General features: G+C 41.3%; 1 protein-coding gene and 1 long non-coding RNA gene across 4 annotated transcripts in view; one reads left to right on the top strand and one right to left on the bottom strand.

Moving 5' to 3' along the window:
• The window catches only part of TBC1D9 (TBC1 domain family member 9), a 55517-nt gene extending 34753 nt beyond the window's left edge, over positions 1 to 20764 (bottom strand). The window contains exons 1-2 of one of the 2 annotated variants that reach the window (XM_075501024.1): positions 20223 to 20764; positions 5074 to 5184 (exon numbers count right to left, since the gene is read on the bottom strand). In XM_075501024.1, the coding sequence (XP_075357139.1) occupies positions 5074 to 5184; positions 20223 to 20349 (238 nt within the window). In that variant the 5' untranslated portion in view covers positions 20350 to 20764. Of the gene's footprint in view, positions 1 to 5073; positions 5185 to 20222 lie in introns of those variants that run through there. The other variant, XM_075501025.1, reaches the window with a different exon arrangement.
• A 124-nt stretch (positions 20765 to 20888) lies between these two features.
• LOC142408738 (uncharacterized) lies at positions 20889 to 26967 on the top strand. Of its 2 annotated transcripts, XR_012775395.1 has the most exons (4): positions 20889 to 21324; positions 24599 to 24693; positions 26315 to 26483; positions 26883 to 26967. It is a non-coding gene; the product is annotated as an uncharacterized LOC142408738 (long non-coding RNA). The 2 variants fall into 2 exon arrangements; XR_012775394.1 differs by having other exon boundaries at positions 26315 to 26961.
• Positions 26968 to 27198: the final 231 nt, after the last annotated feature.

Below are 27198 nucleotides of genomic sequence, written 5' to 3'. Positions count from 1 at the left end.
GCAACCATTAGAAAGAGGTTAAATTACAACAAGCTGTTACTAATAACTTCTTCAGCTTCACTACAGGCACAAATTGTCACGTCTGTGCATAAGTGTTTCCATGGTTTGTAGAAGAACTCAATGCAATTATCTTGAATACATACCAAACGATTGTTTTCCTTGTTGTTCAGCAACAAATGATGGGAAAAAATATTCTTTCTACAGTATACAATCCGAGCTTCACACAACTCCAATGAAAGCAACAGAACGCAACATTCTGTGCAACTTCCAGGGGAATTTCACAATTCTAGTTGTAGTATGGATACATAAATCACGTTGCAGAATAGTCTGCATATGTAACCAATATTTCAGAACCACAAATGATCGCCACTGCTGCTTCTCCTTAAAACTACTGGATGCAACTAGACCTTTCTGGAACTCGGGAGGTGGTCTGAAGACTAATTTATTTCTTCTTGGCTTTTACACTGCTGTAAAAAGCAATGATGAAATACATGAGCTATGTATGTAAAACTAGACTGTCATCAGAAAAATCGCTCATCCCTTGAAGAGCAGTGACAAGCAGTGCAGACACACTATCATGATGAACTGTTTCTTAAAGCTGTCTATTTCTTGTTTGTGGTTCATCAATTATTTTTCATCATGTCTTATGAAACAGCTTTGGTTGATTATTCTCAATCTGTAACAACCCATCTCATTGTTTCCATTGCTTTTTGTCTCCACTATCTTACTGTTTACTCTCCCAGTCTCATCTACAGCAGATCATGTAATCAGGCCAAAACCCACACCCCAGTTCTCATCAATTTATCATCACAGTCTAGATCTTTCTCTTTGCTTTATTCACTCAGGATTAAAAAACACTTTTGCCGTGATGTTTTAAACTACAGGTCTATTTTAACTCTGCTACTGGCAAGTCTTTGCCTATCTTAGCATATTAGAAGCATTCAACATTTTGCCATCACTGGCCTTTTAGGTAAATCAAGCAATACCTCTAACTGTCAGGGAAAGAAAAAAACCCCAAAGATTTAACAGTTAAACCACTGCATTGGGAATACAGAGCCCTCAAGACTGGCAAGAAATAAAAGGGAAAATAGCTACAATGCAGTAGGCTGCTAATCACTCCTTCCCCTCCTCTAAATGGTATGCTCAGCTTATGGTGTGCTCCATGGCTGAAATGGTGTAATGTTGGCCAGCATCCGTGGTAGACTGAGCTATTCTCCTCAATCTTCAGGGAGGAAACTAAGTGCGTTAAACAGAAGTTGGAGAGCTAAGGGAGGTCTAGACCAGAAGAGCTGGATGGAGGAAGGATGCATGGTGCTGGAGAGAGGATGACAGGGGCAAATGCCTGGCAGGTGGGATAGGGTAACAGCACGAGCAACATGGGAACATCTCTGGGTGTCAGGGTTAGGTTTCTAGCATCTGGGTTGGTTTGTCTAAGGTAAGAGGTGAAGGTACAGAGAGAATGTGACCAAGTTCAGGACTGAGATGAAAATTAACAAGTCATATAAACATGCTTCCAAACGCACTCAGAAGTATAATCTCAGTATTGTTTCAGTCAGTGACTGAGGCATAGGAATGGCTTAACTTGAGACAGCTGATGAGGCTGTCATGTCCAGTCTTCTCTCCCAAGTAGATACTTACCTGAGATGCTTATTAGTCAACCTGAACTGCTGCCTTAACAGAATGCACTGCAAGAGAACCTGTAACGTTTCAGGGAGCCTAAAATTTTTCTTGCCAGTAATGGCAAGTTCAGGAGTGGACTGGCAAAACCGCAACTTGTGTGGAGAGGGAGGAGAAAATAGTTACAGCTGGTAAACTCAACAGCACTCTAACTCTAACAGTAGAGTTAATGCCCAAGAAAATTCACATCCAAAATTAATTATAAACAAATCTGGGGTCTAAATATATGAAGTACTCAAATAGTCATTTTAGAGCAAAAAAAAAAAAAAAAAAAAAAAAAAAAGACTCAAATAGTCATTTTAGAGCAAAAAAACCCCAACCCTTTGGATTATTTTTTTTGCCCTTGGAATAGGCTTGTACAGAACAAGACCAAATGTCACGCAGCATGAATGAACCAGAAAACAATCACACTTGTTCCAGTCGCTCTGTATAGCTACTTACTGAAGATGGAGATTATTGCTTTATGGAAGGCAGAGGAGAATATGACAAATTTCTGTAAAAGTAAGAGATTACAAGTACCAAATAACCAGCAGTCTATCCCTAGGGAACGGGGAGGGACAGCTGTACAATGCAGGACAAATCGGAGTTGCATAGCTAAATGCAGCCAAGTCCCTTAGTAACAACCTTTGATCAGTTCAAAAGGAATTGCTTTAGTTGCAAGTTCATAAAATAACCACAGCACAGAGCCTTAGGCAACACTGGGCTCCTCACCTTCAAGGTTGCTTAGATAAATAATTTGCTCTCTGTAAAATTTTACCTTCCTGTAAGAGCCACGCTATTCCTCTCAGGGTACGAGACTAAGCTAGCACAGTCTTATAATTTAACAAAAATAACTAAGCCAATCAACCAGCTAGATATTAGGAGACTAAATATTTAAGAAACACTCCACAAAATGGAAGCGTAGATATATACGTTAACTACTTTAGCAATTTCAATTAGGGTTAAGATTAATAATTGAAGAGCATGTTTATTAAAACTAGCTTACATGTAAACAGAGTACCATATTTCTACATAAAACCTGCAATAACTGTCACAGAAGAGAAACAAAACCCTCACAGTTCATCAGCAGCATCAATTTCTACATGTATCTTACATTTGTTTATTCTGGGGCCATAACTCATCTGCCTTCAATTTTGTGCCCCTGGTTATCGGAGGACACACATTGTAGGTATAAAATTATAGTAATTATTTACAGATGTCATGCAAAAAACCTGAAAATGCACTTAAAGAAAAGTCACATGGCCTATTTCCAAAGTCTTAAAAATTAATTTCTGAATATGTGCACAGTACAAGTGTCTTTGAAGAAACACTATTTTGTTGAGAACTTTGTGATATGTTATTTTCTTTGGAAGGGAGTCTGCAAATAGCAAGAAAATTTGTGCCCTCAGTTGCTCCCTTTCAAGTTTATGGGACAGAGGTGCCTACTAATTGCTGCACACTGACATTTGGATGAAGGGAAGAAGGGATTGTATATGCACTTGCAACTACCTCTGCTTGTGCACAAACAGTGTAAATGAACATACTGGCAAGTACTTTTAGCCTCCTTTCTCAGGACTGAGATCTATGGAAAGCTGATGTGCAAGGTCCCAATACTTATGGTCACAGCAGAGTAGCTGACAGTACAAAGCAAGCAGTTAAATAAAGATTTGGAAACAACCTTCATAATGCTGACAATTTCATTAATATATGTTTTTACTATTAGCCGTCACTAAAGGCAAATTATGTTACTGAAGATTTTAAAATCTTCAGTGAGTTGATACTAATAGGTGCAGAGGGAAAAATGGCTGTTTAAATTGATGCCTTCTTTCAGGTCTGATACCATCAAAAGTAGCAAGAAATACTTGTTCTAAGACAAGCTATTCAACAACTTCCTATTGGATTCAGAACACGACACAGCTTTGATAGCACCTTTCTCAGACACACAAGTCATATGCTCATAAGAATAGAGCCTGCTTTGAACTGCTAAAATTATTAGATCCATGGCAAATCTTCATCCATTCCTCTTCCTCTTCCCTTCCCAAAAGAGAGGATTTGTCTGGAGGAAAAGTCATCCAAATAACCTAAATGTCCCAATTTTATTGGGAGAATGGGCACAGATGACAGGACACTTAGGCCAGAAGTCGTCTACGGCTTCATTAACTAGTATTTTTGAATGTCAGGCAGCATTGGGGGTGCTGGAAGTCACCAGTCTATTAAAGAGATGACAGACATGGGTGCACTTCTCATTCATCCTTTCTTAATTTTATTTCAAATGAACAGAGTTCTGGCTGCTGCCTAAAACACTGTTTGAAACTTTAGAGCTAGAGGAGTTGCATTCAAAAATTTCCATTTGCTAAGACTGAAAAGCAATACTATCAAACTGAGGATCTGACCTTACAAGCTTGGCCAATCAAAGCTAAATAACCTCGACCTCCTGCATTCAGCTTCAGACACTATTTTCAGAGCTAGCAAACAGAACCAGAGACTAACTACATACCACCTTATGCTACTTGCAATAGGTACTTGACCACAGAAATAAGCATTTAGTATTTACAGGATCTGATGCATGCAAAAATCCTACTTAATGTACCAAAATATCAACTTTGTTGATTTCACTAACTACTATAATGACAGAAGAAACAGTCTTACAGTTAGAACTGTCAAAGTTTGAGCCTTAAAGACCAAAACTCTTAAGAGTTGTCGCATCTATGTAAGAACATACACTTCTGTATTTAACTCTAACCTAGAAATTCAGCTAGATGGTAGCTAAGTACATCATATTTAGAAGGACAACACACTGTCTGAAATAAACGCCCAGGAGGTGGGCATCCCTGGGATCTAGATGGTATTTATCCTGGAGGAGACTGAGCTCACTATCCAGAAAATGCCATACCGATATTCAGTACTCAGGTGAGAGCTGAGGTTGCACTATCTTCCTGGTTTCCATTTCAAGGGAAGCCAGGTGCCCAGTCTGGGTAATTTGGGGGCTATAACCAGCTACTCCTCCTACCATACTCTTTAGAGATACCACATCACCCAGGAATGCTGCACTTTAGAAGTGCTATAGAAGTGAGCCATGGGCATGGAGAAGAACATGCAAGGAGGAAGGATGGATACTAGACTGCTTGTCTGGGAACACATCTGGGAGATGAAGGGTGGGAAATCTTCTGTCTCTGTTCCATGGCCATTTTTGGTTTTACTCAGTCATTGTGCATAACACATACACACATGCTGGCATTCAAGGTCTGAATATTGGAAGCTCTGGAGCTTCTTAATTTAACTACTAGAGCAGGTTTTCATCCTGACCCATTTATTTGTCCTGAAATGACTGTGCTCAGCAGGCAGGATGCTCTATTAGTTATGTGGCACAGTACCCAGGAAGAATAAAAATCCACATGTCAGTATGTTTGTCCTTACCACAGGCGATAGTCCAATAGACCAAGGAGTCTGGTGCTTGGTAGAGGATTCGATATGGTGCCACTCTGGCACTGGAGTCCAACACGACATCAAGAGTACCCACAAGGAGACCTGTGAAACAGGAAATTCTGATGAATACACAGTGATGGATCATCCAAGATCCCACAGGAGGGGGCTCCACAGCCCGACCACCCCCCCCATTTCACCCTCCACAGCAAAATGCAGACCTATGTATTCATCTCCACACTTGTTGCCTCATGTTGTAAAGAGGGAAAGTGACTCAAGAGGGAAAAATCTTCAGTTTCAACCAGACTTCAACTTTTAAACATACATTGATTCTAGCATAAAGGCAGACAAACTGAAGCAAAGCAGAAGGTAGCTGTTTTATAAAGCCATGTTTGAAAGTTAGTTAGGTTTTTTTCTGTGTTTCTGATACTGTTGGAGCCCTAGGGAAAAACAAACAAACCCCCCCCCCTCCAATACACCCTGGAAGGGTTCAAAACTCAAATGTCAGCTAGGAAAAACTAAGACTTTCAGCGAAAATAATTATGCTACTTAATGGTCTGATTCTTTAGGGTAGAAAGGATCAAAATGCCTAACAGTCAAGCTGTTTTTCAGCTGAAAGGATACTGTGAAAGACAAAGCCATACTGTTTTCCCAAAGTAGCTTTGAAAATTCTTTGCCACTGAGGGGGCCATCAATAGTTGGATACCAAGTGCTACCAATAATTCCTAACTATATTTCCACAAATTCTAGAGCCTATTTTAACAAGAAATTACACACAAAACAAACTCTAACCCCCCAAACTCTCTCCCTCAAGAAGCCCTATTTATTTTTAAAAGATGTAAAAGTTTTCCCCCTTTTCACCTCCACAAAGAATTTTCATCTCCCCTGCAGAGATGTCAGATTTAAATTCTCATGTTGAAGTTTTCAGCAAATTCACATACTGAAAACAGATGGATGAACTTTCACAGATTTTTTTTCTGCAAATATTTATTGGGATAGAAATTTGGTTTTTTTGGTGAGTGCAGTTTATTTCAGCTGTTTAAAAAAAACCTTTCTAAAACACTCCTGTTAAAATCCTCTTCTCATTTCAAGTGGCTGTTTTCGTCTTTTACTGTCATAGTTTTATTAGTTCCTCATTCTAGACTGTCATAACTGGTACACAAGACTGCTTCCCTTGCTGTTCTTCTTTCAGATTTCCTTTATGCATTATAAAGATATAAAAGCACTACCCATTTTCCATCTTAGTAGATCCCTTAAACCCGAACTGAAACTGATATTTGGAAATACCCCACCTACCAGTGATTTTGTATTCCCCCATTCTATGTTTTTTTATTTGTATTTTGTTTTATACAGATCTTCACAGGCCAGATCAAATAAAGGTAATCTCTTCCTGCTCAATGCATTAATATCCACCACTTTTTAATCCAAGAATTCCAAAATATACGAGAAACAAGTCTGGACACAACATCAGGTCATTCATTAGCATGCAGTGTTAGAGAGCTGTCTGCTGATTATAGGATATGAACACAAAATATTAAAATATTCCAATGTTCATTAGTCTAACTAGCTTTAGTTGTTCCTACTGCCATCTTAAACCCTCATCTCTCGTACATTTTGATTACTGGTGTACACTGACAAGCTGCCTCTGATCAATCCTCCACCAACCCTCCTAGATACTTTCAAACTCAGCAGAATGAAGTAGGTTATAATGTTCTTTTAAACATTTTTTCTGTTACATATACTCTCCATTCTAGCTTCACAAAACCAGTATGGCCCTGGTCCAGAAAGCACATGTGCACATTTTACTTCAAACGTGGGCAAAGATCCTCAAATGCTTAAAGCTACTACTGAGCTCAGGGGTATTACTCAACTGGAACACAGACCAAGCCAGACACTACACTGTGTTAATCATCTGGGTTTGCTGCAAACATGTAGCAGGGCTTATGCCAAAGATTCTTCATGCTTTGCAGCTTCACGTGTCTACTGACAGTACTAAATATGCAATAGGCATGATGTAATATCTAAATAAAGTTGTATGCTGGCCAAATGTAGTCTCCTCCAAGGTACAGATACACTGTTAAGTCCCTGTAATCTTTAAAAATATGCTTGTTTCTTTCCTCCTGTTGTATTTCCAAATCTGTTGGTGTGTGGGTGGTCCTACCAACCAATTCTGCCACTAGTTCTAGGAGGGTGCTGCAGCTGTAAAAACTGGGATATGCAGCTAAGGTCAGAGAGCCGTAACAAACCTACTGACTTTACAGCAACATCAAGTTAAGAGGAGCTTCCCATCCTATCTCCTTCTCCCTGAGATACTGAAGATAGGAGAAGGAGAGGAACATCCCCCTGCCCCACCAAACAGAAACAACGTAAGATAGAGCAGTGTATTCAAGAAATGTGGAGAGCGCTATAAAAAAAAAAAAGAGACTAGCCAGCACTGAAACAACAGATGGAGGTAGGTAAGCAAAAGAAAAGAAATAATACTTTCCACTGGTGCAGTAAGTAGGAGTTGCCCCGTGCCTTTTCAGCAATGGAAACAGGTTGTAGAAATATCCATGCAGTGAGGTTAAAGGAAGAAAATTCACAGAACTCCAGAAGACACCATGGAAATTCAAAGTCTAGCTTACCAAGTTAATTGCAACAGACAGTTTATCAGAAAAATTTTACTTATATCATGAAATAGCTGTTTTGATAGATGATACATGTGATATTTAAAAAATAATTTGTGTGTCTTATATACATTAAAGCCAATTAACATTTACTCTTGCAATCATGCAACTACCCCTGATCACTCTCCTTCAGAAACTGTTCCATTTGGCGTTGTAGGTTAGTGTTGGTTAGTTTAGTAGGTAGGTTAGTTGTGGGTTTGGGGTTTTTTTTTGGGGGGGGGGGGGTGGGGGGGGTGGGGAGGGGGTGTTTAATGCAGACATGTGATGCAACCAGAATGAAATCACAGCTGTTCAAACTGATAATCTCTCTGAGGAATTTCTACAGGAAGTGATCATAATAAAATAAAAATTTTTTAAAAAGACTAAGAATTTATTTTAATACTGTTCATTAATTCTTCATGTAGCAAGTACCTTTTTGAGACATGAATAAGTAACCAAAAGTTTCTATAGAAACAGAACAGGCAACAAAGAATCATATTCCTTAGATTAGACTGGTCCTTGGGCAAGAGCCAGCGAATTATCCAGGCATCAAATCACGTGACTATACTGATTGCCATTTTTTTCCCCATTATTTCATCAGGTTTCTGACTACATAGTGAAATAAGGGAAGGAATTCCCAATGTAAGAATACTAAATCTGCAAGTCCTTGTTCAAGCAAGCACTTTTCATGAGCAAAGATTTAAAGCACATGTTAAAGTTTGTGGGATTAGTATCTGGCTAACTGATGATAGCCCTGACCCTGAAGGTGCTCAAGCACAAATAACCTTGTATCAAGGAACAGTCCCATCAGACACACATGCCAAATGTCTAGAGTAACCATACCTATATATGGGGGCAGGAGGGGAAAAGGGAGGGATAATGCCTTCATTTTATTACAACTTTTTGAATAAAGTCAGCTTCCTCTTTTGCAAACTTGTATTCTAAGGCAAAGGTCCAGAAAATTTTTCAATCTTTTATTTCTTTTCTGTAAGATCTAGGTATTAGCAGGGGAAAAGCAGTGAAATGTAATACCTGACACCAGGGAATACAAAGCCACAACTGGCTAGGGGGCCTGGGCAATTGCTCTTGCATCATGTTACTGGAAGGACATACAATGCACTAGAGGGTATTACTGGAAAGGGGTTCAGTTACCTGATGCAATTTATGCTGAAGGAAGAAATCGTACTACATTTTACTTATCTGACCACTGTGCCTCACATTTAGTTGTAAGCTGGAGAGGAAGCCTATAACCGCTGCACAAAGTATACTGATTAGTCTATATTTGTGCATTAAATTATGATGTACTGTACTTGTATCCTTACACTAGCAACTGATTTTCAAAACGTTTTTTGCTAGAAGGGATTATGACCCCATGCAGCCTGACCTCCTGCATAACACAGACCCCCTTTAAACCAAACGATTTCCATCTGACCAAAGGATATTTTCCAGAAAGGTAGGTCATCTTGATTTGAAAACTAAGCCAGTTGATTCAGCCAGTTAAGACCCTTCCAAGCACCACTGCACTCTCTGCTCTTTGGGGACCAGCATTCCAGACAGCTTACAGTCCAGACTGATTACAAATTGCCCACAAACGGTAATGAAATCAAGGGATGCCCTGCAGTAGAATCAACTTGGTACATTTTAAGTTACCACCACTGAAAACACACACACTTCAGAGTATATGGAATCAAATACCTGTAATAAGTCACAATGTTTTCAGCTATTTAGATATCTGCGGCACAGATCTTTGCTGCAGGAATATTTCTCCCTCTTTCTTTTCTTTCTTTTAAAATATAACTAGTGATTATTTTTTAATCTTTCATAAGAATTTGCAAGTTTCTTTGCAAAACACCAGTTACTGGCATATTTAAAGGAAAAGCAAGTTTATGCACCTTACACATGAAAAATCTTTTTTATTCTAAAAGGATTTTCTTACTGACAACCAGTAACCCTTTCACAAAAGGTCACGCTTTGATTTAAATAAAGAGTACTTGATCTTTGTGTGTGTTTTATCACCTTTCTACAGTCCCCCTGACAGCAATCTTACGATTATGTTTGTGAGCCTGCAGTGTTTTACCTGCTAAAATACACAGGGTTCTCAAGCTAAATTGGATTACATATTCAAGAGTGAAGACCTGGATAATATATTACCTCTAGTGCACCTTATTAAAACACCGAAGCAAATTTATTTACTGTTTATGAATGATAATAAATAGTGACACTTCAGACCTTAAAAATTACCAGCAACCATGACTTTCTTGCACAGCAAACACTATCAAAAAGCTCGGGACAGTATCAGACAGTGACACTTCCCATTCAGCTTTAACCATGCAGCCCTCAGACTTGAGGTGCTTTCAGCACACGCCAGTGACCTGTGATAATTCTTCAGTGTCACAGGCAACTTGCATCAAACCTTGCCTAGAGTTGGAAGGAGGTCACTCCGCAGTTGGTGCCACTGTTGTACCTGATACTGCTGCTACCCAGGGACACCCTCCCCTCCTCCCAGATGACAAGCATGTGTTATTCACCTAGCTCCTGAGAGCCGAGCCGAGCCCTCCCACATCCTTCTCCCAGTTCTACTCTAACATAATCTACAGCCTCACAGTCTCTCAAGACACCGTCGGTTAAGAGATTTTTATCTTAAAAATGCCTAAACAAACAGCATACATCCTTTTAGCACATACAGCAAATACAGAAGTATACCCTCCGAAAGAGCCAAGATTTAATGCAGGTCAGACTGTGACTCTTGGAGTCATGCCCATGAGCTATCACTCAAATAGTCCCATGGATGTCAGCAGCCTATTGGTGTATGAGCGCAACGCTGCAACTAGGAAAGCTTGCAAAGTCACATGTGTCATTAGTAAGAATTTTTCAAAACAGGCATCGTGACATTCCAACACTGAATGAAACACACACTGCTTAAATGGTTCCCAATATTTAAAGGTGTGCTGATGACCCCTTCTCTTTCCACTAAAGCAAGATGGACACATAATGAGCTCCAGTCATACACCTGAAACATCCAAGGGACCTATTTGGATTGTAGATGTCAGGTGATTTCTGAGAAAACCTCAATCAATAGGGTCAACTTAAGTCATATTTGCACCCTGAGCATTCCGTTTTATATTGATTCCATGGACAATGAATAAACTCTTCCTGAAGTTTAAGTGTTACTTCCTGGACTATAAAAACAATAACTCATAACAACACATAGCTAAAATGTACAGTACAAGCTATTGTTTTTCCTAGTAACTATAATGAATCATTATTCTTCCAGTCTTTCTCAAGGCAGTCCACGTGTTTATGCGATTAGCGCTCTCGCTGGTTATTACAGGATGAGGTCATCCAATTACTTGTCTGTCAAAACTCAATCTAGGGCAACAATCTGAACTCCATAGGTAACATTATGTACAAATCCTTTTAAAGGGGTGGGTCACTTCTATTTGATTTCATCTCATGGGAGAGCCCAAATGAATAGTAAATATTATACACCACTCAAAAGTAATTACCATGTTAAACTTCCAGTCTTGGTAATAGTATCCACAAAAGTATGAAAATAACCTCTTCATTGTGAATACCACCCTTGGAACTTTATGAAGGGTTATACAGTTCTGTTTCATAGGTGTTCATTCATATAAATGAAAGCAAAATAACATCTAGATACTTATTTGATAACTGTCTTCCCATGTGGGTTATATAGCACTGGCTTATATGGACATGTAACGTGGTATCAAGAAAAACAAATCCTTCCTCTGAAATTAAGGCCTAAGATTTGCTAAGTCTTCCCCAACACCTGCCTTTGTTGCTCGCTCTTTCTACCAATGCAGTTTTATATAGCCCTGATTTGCCCAGTTTCCTTTGCACAGGAGTTTTCAAACATGTTCAGTGAAACTGACTTTGAGGAAGTACTGTCACTCTGCTGACCTTTAGCAAGACAAGCAGCAAAAACAGTACTTGCTTTTTCTGTCTTCAGGCTGATAAATACAAATGAGAGAAGACTGAAAACCTAACCACTAATTTTTAAAAAAAAAAAAAACAAACCTCAGGAAGGGCCAATGTGATGATCTGGCCTGACTACTGCAGGATAAAGCAGTAACAAAGGTGTCCGAACAACTCATGACCACCCCTGTAAAAATCTGTATCTTAACTCGAACCTCAATCTGACTGGGTTTAGACTTTCAGCTTTTAGAACTTTTTGTAACTTCATCTGCTAAGCCAAAGGGCCCTAATCATTGTAAGATGTAACCACATTTGTCAGTGTTATCTACTAAGCAACATTTGAAATATTTTAGACTTGTAAAATTTTGCTGTTTTTCTCTTCAACAGAGAGGAAACCAGAATGTGCATTACAATCTATATCTATCACTACATACAGATACATACACAGCAAAAGAATTCCCTTTATTTCCACTGAGGCCCAGTTTACAGATGATGAAATGTCCAGAAGCAGTAACTCACACAATAATACATCCAAACAATAAGTTCCCAGAAACAAGCCCACTAGACTTGACCTGAAACAAAATCCTAGCAGAAGTAGGAAAAGGCTGAGTAGAGAGATGAGCACTGACAGGACATGCTAGACAGTTACAGGAATGTGAAGGCTTACAACACAGAGGAAAATGATATTTGGACAAAAAAACAAACAAATAATCTCACACACCTGAAGAAAATAAATTTTATACTACGTGTCAATCACACCAGGCTATATGAAGTGATGGAGAAACAGTAAAAAGAGTAGAGATGGAGTTAACAAATGCTGTCAAGGTGTGATACAAAAATTTACTCACAAGTTTGTAAAAAAAACAAACCAAAACAAAACCAAAACACATTTAGGAAAACCATGACCAAAAACGATTGACCAAACAGCAAGGAAGTCACTGAATTCTACTCAAAACTAATTCTTGTTAAGTATCTCGTTCTCTCAGAGTAGCATAAGCAAATTAAACAGATTTCATTCAAGAGCAAAATTTAAATCAACTACATCTGCACCAACATAAGATTCAGATAAACTATATAAGATTAAAGAACAAATCAAGTAAGTATGAGCAATTGAAGAAAAACACCAAAACCAAAACAAAAAACAACAGCCACCACCACTAAACTAAGAAACCCAATTGTAATCTGAATCTAGCCCACAAAATCAATGGTACAAATTGAGAACTGAAGTGTGCACAGTAAATTCAGCTTGAACTAAGGAACAGTCCTGAAGCACAGCATGGTCAAATGCAAGCTAAATCTGATGAGAAGCAATAGTTTCAGAAAAAAAATACTCTAATTCTAACTGTTCTGACTGAACACCTGCAGATAGATCAGATTTCAATAAGCTATCAGAGGAGGCACTTTACCAGGGAAAGAAATGATGCTGAACAGAAAATCCCAAGAACTTTGGCTAATGAAATACTGGAAAACACAGAGGGGAAGCACAAGACAGGACTGTGAGGAAAGAACCAAAAAACATATTAAGAACTTACTAGCTGAAACTAAGACTGCTGCTGTGGTAGGAATTCATACACCCCTATGGGGCAACTTCAGAAAAAAGAACAATCAGAAATTGGGCCTAAAAAATACTTACAACTTTTCTTTTGAAAAGAAAACAAATGGAAAGGTTTTGAAGAACTCCTCCAGAACCTAAGCCCACCTCAGCACCAGATTTAAAGGCAAAATGCAAATGTAGATTACTGAATATCAACATTGAACAGACATCAGAAGCATGATTAGCAACCAAAGAGCTAAAGAAAAGCAAGATTTAAGTCAAATGCTTACAGCCCTTTGTACACCTTGTATCATCATACTTTAGTGAAGTCAGTGGCAGCAACAACTCCTGTCTATTACAGGAAAAAGCCATACACAGTGTGATACTATGAGGAATAAAAAAAGTAGCGGTTGCAAATCTTAGGGAAGAACTGAGAAAGCTGAATGGACTCTGCCTACACCAAATATTTACAAGAACAACAATCATATGAGAATACATACGGTTTAAGTAACTCTCAAGAAAGCATTTGAGAGTATATACCAGCATACTTTGTGGAACCTTTTTTAATTCTATAGAACTCTAACTGAAACTGTCAAGGGCTCAAACCTCTGTGAAATACGATATATTCTTACAAGTATGCATAACTGGACAGTGGAGTGATAGAAATATGGAAACTGATGTGAAGAAGTGCTACTTTCTCTATACCTTTCAGCATGGGACCAGAGAGTAATACCGAAAATTCTGTAAGCAATACAAACTCTGGTATAATACAGAAAATTACTAAGAGGCCTAGACATTTATTGCTTATTATATTGCGATCCTGTGTGACGTTTCCAAAAGGGTCTCATACCAACAGAGATCTTGGGAGAAATAGTAGCCCATCCTTGAATTCCATGTATCAAGCAATAATATTATGTCAGAAGGCAAAAACGGCAAATGACAGCCCTGCTCAGAGGCCTTGATCGGTCACACTACTCAAAGTGTAAAAGATGAAGTAACATCAAAGAAAGTCTTTGACCATGAAGTATTACAGTACAGAAACCAGAGCTACACCAAGCAACATCTCAGGCACTGTATCTGTGCAAACAGTGCATTGCCTGTAAGAACTGGAGATCAAGAGAAGCATTAGGCAGGAAATGAGACACCTTCCAATTAAGCACCCATGAAATCATCTGGGAATTCAACAGAAAGACTGGTGAGTCAATGTGGAGAATCAAATAGCAGTTCAACCCTAGACATCTGCATGTCCTCCTGAAGCGGAAATCTACTAGTGTGAAGAAGCAAACACCCACAGCACATCCCAACGAGAAGGTCAGCAGCATCAAAGCAGATTTGGTGTAACACCAAATGACAGAGCGGAGTGGAAGAGACTAGCTTCCACCCCATGAGCCAAAATGAACATGGAAAGCTGATGGATAGGCTGACTGCTCATGTCAGTTATGCTAATTGCATGCATTTTGATAAATGTTGTATTTCAAGTATCAGAAAGCACATGCTTTCTACTCAAGTGTACCTAGTTTGATATACAAAATCCTAACTGCTTGAGTCAACAAGGACAGAAAGTGTCAAGTTTGTTAAAGCATGTACCATCCTTTCATCAGGTAGATGATATACTGGCCAAAAGCTGTTCTAAATCTTAAGTATAAACACGTTGTCAAGCAAGCTCTTCCTCAACCCTCGGGGTTGAGAGCAAGATAGAATCTTATCTCCAAATTTGAGCTACTAATTGCGTTGCCCAGCAAGGCTGCAGAAAAGTGTTCTGAGTTAGAACGCTGTCACAGTATTAAAAATTATATTAGATTTGACATTGAAGGCTTGCATCAGCCAGCCGAGCTGAGAACCTCTCCCTTCTGCCTTTCCAATGTGGAAATTACATGATAACCCCTTCTGCAAAAATATCTGGGGAGAAAGATAGTACTTCATCAATTTCTTTTATCACCAGAAGTCAGCAAATTTCCATCTGGTCCCTTCTGCTTAAGCATTTGAATCATCTTTGGCAACATCTCATCTCCATCTCATGGACTTACAAACTCGTACTGAATCTGTCACACATGCACTGCCCCAGCTGTAAGCATAAACACCCTGTCTGCAAAATAATTCACTCCTAAAAACAGTTCTTGCAAACTAAGAACAATTTATTTGCCTTGGGATTGAAACAGATCTTACGATAACATTTTAAACAAAATTACTTGGAATTTCATCTCCACTTCACACAGAAACATAAACACACAAAAGGAGCGCAGCAGTCACAAGCTAATCGTACCACACCCTCAATCTCTCTTCCTGTAAGCCCTAAGTGAATACATCGCTCTGCCCTCAACTATTAGTCGCACTAATTCCTTGCAATATTGTTTCCAAAGAAAAGAGCTTGGCAAGCATTACCACAGTATAGCAGAAAGCAGGTAGAAACATTTTTTAACCTATTTGTTGCATCAGAATGCAAGAAACACTTAACACAAAAACATGAGCCTTTTAGTTATTTATAAAGTTTATGACATGTTCAAGACCCTTACGTCAATGAAAGCAATACGGTCATACAGGGCACAGTGCCCAAATGATGGGAGAGATAGGGGTTCATGTTCTCTCCAAATGCCTCTGCTTCAGCTGATGCAGGTTGCCATGTAACACACTGGATCCCTCGGGAGAAGGAAGACAGACCAAACTGCCAGGCTGCCCAGGCAGCTGACAAGCAGGAAACAGAATAGGTATCAAGGAGAGAGCGTTAAAAACATCTGGCACCTTTGAGAAAAATAAGAGGAAAGAAAAGGCTTTTCCCCCTGTTGGTGAACAAAAGGAAGATGAAACTCTTGAGTGAGGGTCACACAGAAGCAAAATACAGGCATGGCATTACATGCAAGGCATGAAACAATTCCATCATGGAGAAAGCTCACCAACCATCAACTACTTTTAAAGCAGAAAAGTATATTTTTTTGGTCTTGTCCTGGAAGATTAATGCAGTGATGCAAGATAATGTGAGTCTGCAGAACAGCTATGAAAATCCAATTTAAAATCCAACTTATAAGCCTTTCCCGTTTTTCTTTTGTTAAAAAGGAAAACAAAACCCAAACAACCCTGCAGTTAAGGCATGCTTACAAAGGAAAGTCACATTGATGTGACTGGTACGGACACAGACACAATCATTTAAAAGAGTCCAGGCCTTAATTCCGTATAAAAATGGATCCACGCTGCTTAGTAGAAAAGCTGTATCTCTTAAGTAAACTACTAATCAGATACATTTTGTTAGCAGAGATGACTTCTAGGGACTCACTAATTAGGCACTGCCCTAACACATAACAAGATGATCATCATGCTTCTAACTTGTTACAATCCAATATTGAGATAGGTGCAGAAAATGTCTCCAATGTCCAAAACAGTGTTTAAATGAGAGCTTTCTCTGTTCAACTAAGTTACATAAATCGAGGCTAAGAGGAGAGAATCAGCACAGAAAGGGCTGATATTTCACACCTTCCTCCAAAGCGAGTGATATTCCTTTTCCTGCAAAGGGTTGCTGTCCTCAGAGTGGATCCAGGAGAACAGGTAATGCGAGTACTGCTCTTCTGCTTCAACATAAAGCCACAGAGAATTACTTTCACCCACCCCCAAGGCTATACAAACTACTTGTTTTTAGATTGAGATGTGTCAAAAGACCTAAAAGAGGCAGTCTTCTGGACTTTGCTCTGGTGATGGTAACCTCTGTCCACAGGATGGTAACAGGATGGAGGACAGGTAACACCGAGACACTGGCAGCTGCTTCGAGGGTAATCATCAGCCTTCAGCCACATTTTCACACTCACAGCATCCAGCCACAGTGTTCTCTGAAGAGGTCTGTCCCCAGCCTTCTCTCCTCATTCCTCTTCATCCACAGGAAAGTGCTCTATCTCTTCCTTCTGCTATGCCAATGCAACCGCATTACAGTGCGGCCCCAGCTTAAGCTCTTCGAAGTCTGACATGTTCGTAGATGGAGAGAAGGGCATTACACTTAACCCTGATCAGTTTGCTGACCGGTTAGTTTCACAGCAAACCTAGAACTGAGGGCAATGCCAGAGAATCAATGCCTCTCATTATCGAACCACTGCTTAAGTTCCAGAGCGAAGCCACCTCATATAATCAAGCCCACAGCCTCATCAATTTGAAAGTCAACTGTCATTCTACAATTTAAGACAAATGACTTCAAGAGTCAATAACGAGGGAGTACAAGTCAGCAGAAGTTAGATCACAAAAAAAAGGGACAGCTGTATTTACATCCTCTCTTGCATATATAAATTCAGACCACTCCCACCACAGTGAAAAATCTTACATACAATATTTCTGGTCAACTTCAAGGACACATAATCTGGTTTCCCACAGAGCAACCAGGCCAAGTTTTATACCAGTTCATGGGTGGGTAACTTTTTAGATTATATCTGAGCAAATTTCAGCATTATGTCACTACAGAAAGGGCAATTAACAACAACAACAACAACAAAAAAAAACCAACCCAGAACACACCCACAAAAAGTTTTTTTTCTGTTTCTATACTTTCAACCAGTTAACCTCCACCTCTGTCACAAGAACTGTATCATTATGATCCACCGAATCCAGTTAACCTCCACCTCTGTCAAGAGAACTGTATCATTATGATCTACAGAACTTCCGCAGGGTTCTAAATGCTATCATTATTACCAACGATGTACCCTGTTGGCCATTTCAGCAGACTGATTTATTTTGAACCCTCAGGATCAGCTAGGTCCCTCAATATCTTGCTTTTAGCCAATCTTACCTACCAAGAACAATCCATTAGCTTCCTTCACCTGCCTTGGCCCTCAATGGGCAGAGCACAGCTGTTAGAACAACCGGTGTAAAATTCCAGTATTTCCATGAAAAACAAATAATCATAAGTTCCACTTATTACTGTGCCTACCAAGCTGGGAGTGGCCTGGATACTCTACCCCCCTTTCTTTCTTCCTCTCCCACCTCTTGTCGACCACTGTGTCAAAAACCCATGCGCTAAAATGGCAAGGTCTGACAAGTTCCATACAGCCCTTTCAATACTACCAGCACTAATAACTTTCTGCATGCTAGTAGTGGGTGTTTGTTTAGTTATGGTCCTGGCAATATACTGAAAAAAAGCTACAACTTTTTTCCAGCCCTTCCCTATACAAAAAAAATCCCTAGAAATTGTTTAGCTACTTGTTGCTACTACCTCAATCCCACAGCAGCTGCAATTCCAGGCAAAGCACAGACACTAATAAAGGCTACATGGAAAGTAGTTTTTTAAATACACACAGAACTTTTACATTCTAAATCAATATTCACTATACAGACTGCATTCACATACTAAAATAATGGGTACAGTGCACAAAAACTTAAATTCCAAGGGTAAAAAAAAAAAAAAAAAAGGCAGAAATTCAGAAATGTATTCTGAACTCCTACCAAACGCTGCCAGCTTACCTGACCTTTGCAAAAGAAGGAGCGCACATTTATGAATCCTACTCCCACTCAAGGACTAAATCTTCAAAAGTGATCTCTCCATCTGTACAGTGGTATCATCAATCAGACTATTATATACACAACTGCAAGAAGGCCTAGAGATACACGCACTGTGCAAAACAGGTTGAAGAGAAAACCCCAAATTCTCAAAATGTTTCCCCAATAACTAAGAAATGTTTGGAAAATTGACTGGGTATCTCCAACGATCTCTAATTCAAAGATAACAAAGTCAGAAAGGTACAAGAACACCTTGTCAGACCACCTACAGTAAGACAGAGGAAGAAATCCTTAAGAAGCCAGGGGGTAATCCATGAAAGGAGAGTCTGCAAAGAATTCCTCAATAAACACAGCAGGGGCAAACTTTTAAGGCAAGAAATTCTTTTTATGGATTTGTCAACACTGTCCATAATTTAAAAAAATAATTAAAAAAAATCTACAGCCAACATGGGGGGGCTGCTGGTCACTTTCCACACAAGAATGAGGTGGTTTATCAACATACAACACTGAAGAAGACTGAAGATCTCAAGGGCCTACGTGAAAACACACTTTACGGTGGTGCGTTAGTTTAGATCATAAATTGTTTACAAGCCCATAGAGCATTCAAAGGCTGAAGAAACACTTAATTCTCCTGGTAAATATGCACAGGACCTTGAACCAAACATAGATGTAGTCGATATGTTTATTTTGATTAGCCTAAAGAACTAAGTTGCAATGCAAGCGGGTAAGGAAGAAACCACAGCTTTTCAGAGAACGAGTTTGACTATTTTCTGCCAATTCAAGAAGGACTAGTGGTAACACCATCGGCTTCTGTGTCTCCAGTTTAATAGAAATGCGTATACGTTGCCTAAAAATGGTGAAAGGTTTTGACAAATATATAGGCACAGTATTACAGAGACCAAGATGCCTATGACCCAAACGTCTACAAAAGTGTCTCCAGTTGCCAGCGGTCGAAAACAAAGCATTCAGGGATCACACTTTACAAGGACATCCAAAGAATACGGAGAAGCCGAAGCAAATCTGTTCTCATAGCGCGCGTTTGTGAATTACGACTTGGTCTTACTTTAAACAACGCCTGTTAGAGGATCAAAAATGAAATTCCTGCAAGCATCTGGGCAAGTCACACCCTGACGTATGAAGGCATCGGACACCGGTGATCACCCGCACAAAGCTTCGCGGTGCGTAAAGCCTCAGGGAAGGCTCCGCGTGTTCCACACAGCCAAGCACCTGAACACCAACAAGGCGTCCAGGCCCCCGCCGCCCTACAGCGGCGTGCGCGGCATCAGCCGCCGCCCTCGGCCGCGGCAGGGACGCCGGCTTCCCCCCGGCACGGCGCCGGGGCCCCGCACCGCCCGGGAAGGTGGCGCGGAGCGGGGAGGGTCCCCTGCAGCCCCGCGCACGACGCCTCGCCCCACGGCGGTTGCGCGGCTGCCGCTCCCCGAGGGCCGTTATCCCGCCCGGCCGGCGGGGACCCGCCGCCAGCCCCGGGGGGGCCGCTGAGGGAGACGGCGCGAAACGCGGCCCCGCCCTGCCCTCCCCGGGACCCCGGCCGCCGCCCTTACCCGCCAGTCCCCCGCCGCCGCCATCGCCTCCGTGCCCCTTCCTCCTCTGGAGGATGAAGTAGGGGTTGGCCCGCTCCGTCACCCACAGGGCGTTCGCCAGCAGCACCTCCTCGGGGTTCACCCACATGCTCCCAGCGCAGACAAAGGCCGGCCCGACCGGCTGGCTGGCTGCGGGGCGCGGTGACTCACGCACGCACCGTCCGCATCAGACGCCACCATGCCCGGCCGCCGCGGCGGACGGCGCAGCCCCGCGGGCACCGGCGGGCGCAGGGCGGAGGGGCGGCAGCCGCATGCCCCCGCGGCTCCCGCCGCCTACCCGCCCACCGCCGGGCGCGAAGGGGCGGCCGCAGCGGCCAGGGGCGGCGGCCCCGCCAGCACCCGCCGCAGCGCCGAGGGCAGCAGTGACATCAGCGCCCGGCCCGGCCCGGCCCCGCCGCCCGCCGGCGGTGACGCCACGCAGCCCGCCGCGCGCTCGCCTCCCGCACAAAGCCGGCGGCAGCCGCCGGGCACCCGCGCGCCGCCGCTCGCTCTGCCTCGCGCGGGTGGAGGGGGCGCGCTCCGCGCTCCCCGCACCTGCGCGCACGGTGGGGCGGGGCCGCCGCGCGCCGGGGAGGGGGGCGGGGCTGCGGCGTGCGCGCGGCGGCGGGCCTTCCCTCGGCGCGGCCGTTGGCACGGGCGGTCGTACCGGCGGTGGCCGGGGCACGGCCGCGGGGCTTTGCCCCTTCAGCAGCCATCGCCGGCGGGCGGCCCGTCCCTGGCGCTATTCTGCAGGGTCGCTGGGGAGGAGATGGCGACCTGCCCTTTGTAACCGCCTGCCTTGAAAGGTTCGGCCTTTTCATCCCCTGGCGCGGGGAAGTTTGCGAAGTTGGGTGTTGAAAGGGAGAGAGGGCTCTGGCCTCGGCTGCGGGGGAAGCCGTTCACAAGAGGCGGTGGGGCCGCCCTCTTGCCGCAGCCCCTCCTGACCTGCCCCTTCTCTGCCGTGCCCAACGCCGCTTGTGAAGTTCACCTCTGCTGCGGAAGGCCACAGCGTGCCTGCTGCCTAGGACTGGGGGGAATTTTTGAGGGCCTGAAAAGCCCTAAAATAAACCGGTATATTTGGCAGGTATGGAAGCATGCTCGGAGGGTATGCTAGTAGTATGTATAGATAACGTGTCTTGTACCCTTGCAGCTCTGAACACTCTTTTGATTTCCAAGTTTGACTCGCTGGCCTCCCTTTAGTCAGAAAACTGTTACTCTCTGATCAGATACTTCTCTTAGGTTTATTAAAGATATTGAGAAGAGTAAATTAAACCCCAAAGAAAATATTAAAACCGTGTTCCAAGCACAAACTTCATACGCAGGCCGTAGCTTTACAGTAGTGTTTAGCCTTTCATCACCCGGTGCTGGCGTGGAGCTGGATACCCAGTGCTCACCACGTGGAGATGGACATGCTGTCACGGGAGAAATGACTCTTCATCTGAGGTAGCGGTCACACGGCTGTTGCTGTGTAGGTAAAAAGTTCAGGCGAGGGAAGTGACCGTCTCTGATGAGCGCTTAGAAACTGATTGCTGTCGGTCCTGCTGCACCACGGGGAATATTTGTCATTGTCACTAAGGCAGGAGACTGCAATCTAAATGGGAATGCAGAAGAGCTTCTGCACCCTTTCTGAATTTGTTATAGAATCAGATTATTTTGAATTGTAGTAGTGTTGAAATGACCTTGTCCTTTTAACTGGAAGGGTTTGGGAGGGGGTAGTATTTTTAAAGAAAAAACTCTAAACAAGAAAATTTCTTATAACTTTGAGAAGAAATTTCAGGATTTTTTTCAAACCAGCTCTAGTTAAAACCTTCATGCCAAGTAGATTGAAAGTTAAATTCTAGCCTGGCTAAAATTAGTGGCAAAAATTCCTAGTAGCTTCCTTTAGTAAAAGCAGGATGTCACACACACAAGGCTCGTCAGCGCTCCTGTGTTGTCATAGGAGTACTGATGGCATTACATACTAGGGATGTCATCACTGCCAACAACCTGCAGTAGAACTACTAAAGCCACACCGACATTTTAGGAGAGAATAACCAAATGATACTCTGCTGCAGTCAGAGCTGGTGGTGAAGTTAATTTTCTTTGTGAACAGTGCAGTTGACCTCAAGAAGGAAAGCAGCATTATCAGAGGCTGGGAACTCCTCCCGCTTGCCATTCCTAACTTGCTTTTCAACAGCAGGCACAGACAGTTATGCATGCAAAATGGTAAGCACTGAAAACAGCTGCCAGGCCTTATTAGTGCCAATTAGTTTTAGATGCGAGTAGGGTGACGTATATTAATAGCATAAAGAACACCAAAAGCATAATTTCTAACATCCTATTTATTTTCCATTAAGCGTTCTAGAACATTTGAATAAAACTGGAAAGAAATACAATGTCATCACTCAAGTAAATGGCATTTAAAATGAGGTCATACTGTGTCTTTTTGTTGCTATGTTGTAGATAGTATCAAGGCATTTTTAGATGGAAACGTGATCTGCTTTCACAGTAATAAAAAATAGGTGTTGTGCTATCATGGCTGACCTTTTTGTTGAAGCCAATGCAAATATTTTCTCCTGTATGCCCATTGCATATTTTTATCCCTCACGTAAAATGCTTGTCTATGTGTATTTTTTCGGATCTTAGAGCTCCATTAAAAAGTTTCTTTTTCATCATGTAGTTTGGGAACAAAATAAAGCACTTCTGGCCAGCCCTGTGAGTTATAATAGAAATAAAAAAAAATATTAGATGCAAACAAAGGATTAATTGCCCCAGGCTGTTTTGTACTATTTTGTTGAAAAAACTTACCAGGTTGGAACCTCAGTGTGGTTTTAACACTGAATGGGACTGTTTAAAGATCTCTATGCCATTAGATTTAAAACTTCAACATATGCCATTCAACTTTGAAAAATGAATTAAAGAAATCATTTGTGAGAACTGTTTTATTTTATAAATAGTACTAAAGCTTTAAAAGACTGGAGGACATTGCTTTAGGTGTGATGTGGGATGAAACAGAAAGCGGGGAAAAAAGTGTCTGAGATTTCTTAGTATGTGGTCAACTCAAGTGCCACAAACCTTAGTATTTATATGCCTATAACACCCTGCATTGAAGAAATTCAAAGCATTCAAAAATAATATCACTTCTATCATGCTCCTGCAAGTACGTATTATGAGCACTTTTACAGATGAGCAAACTGAATCATACAAAGTAATTCTTGCTTTGGGTCGTCCAGCAAGTCTGCAAGTAAAAGTAATCAAAACACAGTATCTGCTACCCGGCTGTGATCACAGTATCCTTTAACGGCAGGACAGGGTTAGTCACTCTCAAGCCCTTTATCATCCCAGAATAATTTTATACTCCTGGGGTCTAGTGTCAAAAGCCATTAATGGATTGGTTGCATACATGAGTCCCATTTGTGTCAAGTGCCTGCTGTAAGATGTACGTTTTTTATGAAGTATAAGATTCAACGCGTCTCAAGTCTTTACTCCAAATTGGAACACGACCTGCCTGATAGGAGAGAGTTAATTTCTGTAGGATTGAGGCAGCTGTTCAGTACCAGGCCACCAGAAATACAATTTATTGTCTCAGGAGGACAATATCAAAATGTGTCCCAAGGAAATCTGGAACCAAAATATTTCAAGGCCAAGGAGCGAGAAGGAAGCAGAAAGAATCCCAAACAAGCCCCAAGAGTTTGCAACAAGAGGTGGGAGCATGTTTACCAGTATGAAAGCAAGTTCATTGTGGACAAAGTGTAAGGACAAAGTGTGCCCTAACTGCATAGGCTAGATAAGCATCTGCACCTCATTAAAAGGATGCTGACAGAAGATTTTTGGATTTGATGCTTTGCAGAAGAAAAAAAAAAATCTCTTATTTTTTTTACCATTTTCCTTTCTATAACCTTTCTCACCTGTCTTGTCTGCCATAAATGAAAAAATTTATTGGCTTCTGCATTACTTTAGCTCGAGTGAAAGGTGATTTCAAAATAACAGGCTAGCAGCAGGGCATTCTTGTTCCTATTGATGTGGTGATTCTTAGAAGGGAAATGTCTGGCATTTTTTCTGGGTACCTACAGAGCAGCAGGGTGGATCTTCACGGAGCGCTAGCAGCTCGTTTTGGAGCTTGGCACGCCAGAGGTGGAACAGAAGAGCGGTGTTTGAACAGTCTCAGGCATGCAGCAAGGCAGCAGGGAGTGCACCTGACCCTCTGGCAGGAGCTTTCGACAGTGACTCTCTAATTTACCCATATTCAACAAGAAGCTTTTACTAAAGCTACCTACCCACCAGGAGGTCTGTTACAGCTGAATTCTTTTATGTTTGCATATCTGACAGGAAGCATCAAACTTTAAAGATAATATCCAGTTGTCTGTTTCTCTTCCCAGAACATTTTCATTGCCTGGGAATACTGTCAAATTCAGGACAAACAAACTGACGGCAGGCTTTCAGTCTGGATGAGGAACCTACATTTCCAAGGATGGTTAAATAAACCGGTTTCATGTTCTGCGATGCATTTTTTACACTTCCCTCTAATTACGACAGCTCTTCTTGAATATGCTACTTTTTCTCTCATTGTGAATGACAGCTTTTTTTAGGCCAATCTTTTGTGAGATTCTGCCAGTCTCCCATGGCAAAGGGACAACTTGTTGCAGGTTGATAAAAAGCGGTTCCCTACTTGCCAGCTGGACGTTATATTTAACTACTCTTAGGTATCCTAGTGACTACTTTACTCTTTGTAAAGCACTGTTGGTGTATCAGCTCTCCACAGGTAAGGCAGCTGCCTGCCCACAACCCACATGTCTGTTTGTGGCCTACCTTGCTTCATGAGGTGTGTCAGATAAGACTCACAATTTCCAGCTCTCCTGTCATGTCTATACTATCATTTGAACTCAGATAATTTCTGAAGTGTAGGTATCAGAATTGGACACAGTATTTTAACAGAGCTTTAGCAATTTTTGTTTTGCTTTATTTCGACAGAAGCACAGTCCTTGCTACTTTGGAGACATACTGTCTGGATCATCCTTTTTTGACACAGCACTGCACTGGGAACACATTGAGCCTTTTATCCAAAATCTTCATGCAGGAAGAGCTTTCCAAAGCAGCCACCCATATTTTGGATATAACTGGCACTCTTTGCCTTGTATCTGCTTTATGGACATAAGCACTGGGCTGTAGTAGAATGATCTGGGTCCTGATATAGCAGTGACCTTACATCACTATTTATTATCTTGTCAATCCCTATGTCATTTAGAAACATTGTCATTAAAGATCCTTTAGCACAGTATTGATCATGTAGAATATTAAAATTATATATGGACTGCTACAAACCGTCCCACTCACTATTATCCCTTTGTTCTGAAATCTCTCTGTGGGTTCATTTTATACCCAGCTGTTATGACCAAGTTAATTCCATATATGATCTGTCTTTACAATTAAAATTGTTTTGGCAAAATCCAGACGTATGATACCAACTCTACTATCTCTATTGACCAAAGCTTTTACCCTGCCAAAAAAAGGAACAAGCTTTGTTTGACAGGACCTACTTCCATGAGACCACATATCTACTGTTCAAGATAAAATACAATTATATTCTCATCCTGGAACTGTTTGTTAACATTGTGGCAGATTAATCGTTCTGTTATTGTAACAGAGTTCAATGATAGACTAACTAGTCCATAGTTTGTTAGGTTTAACTAACTAATTAACAAAGCTTGTTGTTTTTAAATGTGGGAACTACGTCAGTATAAGGATGAATGTATAAAAATTTCGACATCTGCTATTTTCCAGTAGAATGAAAATAGAAAAAGCTTAAGAATTAAAACTCCAAAGAAGTTATTAAAATTTCCTACAACAAAACAAAGCTGACATAATCATATGACTGAGAAGAAAAACAACAGCCTTTTGACTATGCCTTAGGAGGCTACACACAGCTGAGCTAATGTTACTAACATAAGTGGAAAGCCAACAAACGTTTGATGGCAGCTGATATTTTACATGCAACAGTGCCCCTAAAAAGGCACTGTTATCATACGTCAGTGAGAGACTAGAAAAAAAGGGAGGTATGCATCTTGGTAACAGCACGATCTGCGCCTTTCTTTCAGATTTGGCTATCCAACTTCATCTTGGACCTTCCTGTTAGCACCTTCAGGAGCCACCAGCAGTCAGACAGAGAAGTCACTGAACCAGTTCAGCAAGCAGCTTCATTGGCACTTGCTTCTTCAGCCTGACAGGAGTAAGAAAGTTTGAAGAAAAACACTGGCAAGGAATGAGGTTTCTTTTAAAGATTTTGATGGTTTCATTACATGCTGTTGTAATTAATAACTTGAACCACTTGGAGATGATAGATTTCTTGAGGGACAACATAAGTTATGTTGGACAACAGAGAAATGCTGGACTTAATTTGGCTTTAAGAGTGTTAATACTTGGTAATTACTTACATCAGAACCTCTTCATTAATTACTTATGCTAATTACCTGAATTTAAATACCTTATTATGTACCATAAGACTTAATTAACTTTGTCTGTTCATAAACTGGTTAGGTTTGTTTATCCTTAAATTCAGAATAAATTTTGTTTACCCTCCAATGACATTCCTTGCTTTTCTATACATTGTTTTTGTTATCTGTGTTATGCTAAAATAGAGTGCACATCTGATTTGAAATTATTTAGAGAAACAACGTTCCATCGAAGATGAGGAACGAACCTACATTAGACCTATGGAAACACAGGGAAAAGCCAGGGTACTGGTCTGTTGGTTTACTGATTTGTGTATTGAATTATTTACAGAGTTAATTTACTTTGTAGTTAGTTTACTCTAGTGCTTTCCTCACCATTAGTCTGGGGTCTCCAGCAACAGTTTCTGGTTGCTGAAACCAGAAACCTGAAAACTGACTCAGAGATCTCCAAAGCATAACTGGGCAGGGAGACATCATGAAGCAGAATACAGAATTTTCCCCCCTGGTTTGGCTTACAAACTCAGTTAATA

This window comes from Mycteria americana, chromosome 4, assembly GCF_035582795.1.
Source record: "Mycteria americana isolate JAX WOST 10 ecotype Jacksonville Zoo and Gardens chromosome 4, USCA_MyAme_1.0, whole genome shotgun sequence".
Classification (NCBI taxonomy): domain Eukaryota; kingdom Metazoa; phylum Chordata; class Aves; order Ciconiiformes; family Ciconiidae; genus Mycteria; species Mycteria americana.
This window is presented reverse-complemented; position numbering and strand designations above follow the sequence as displayed.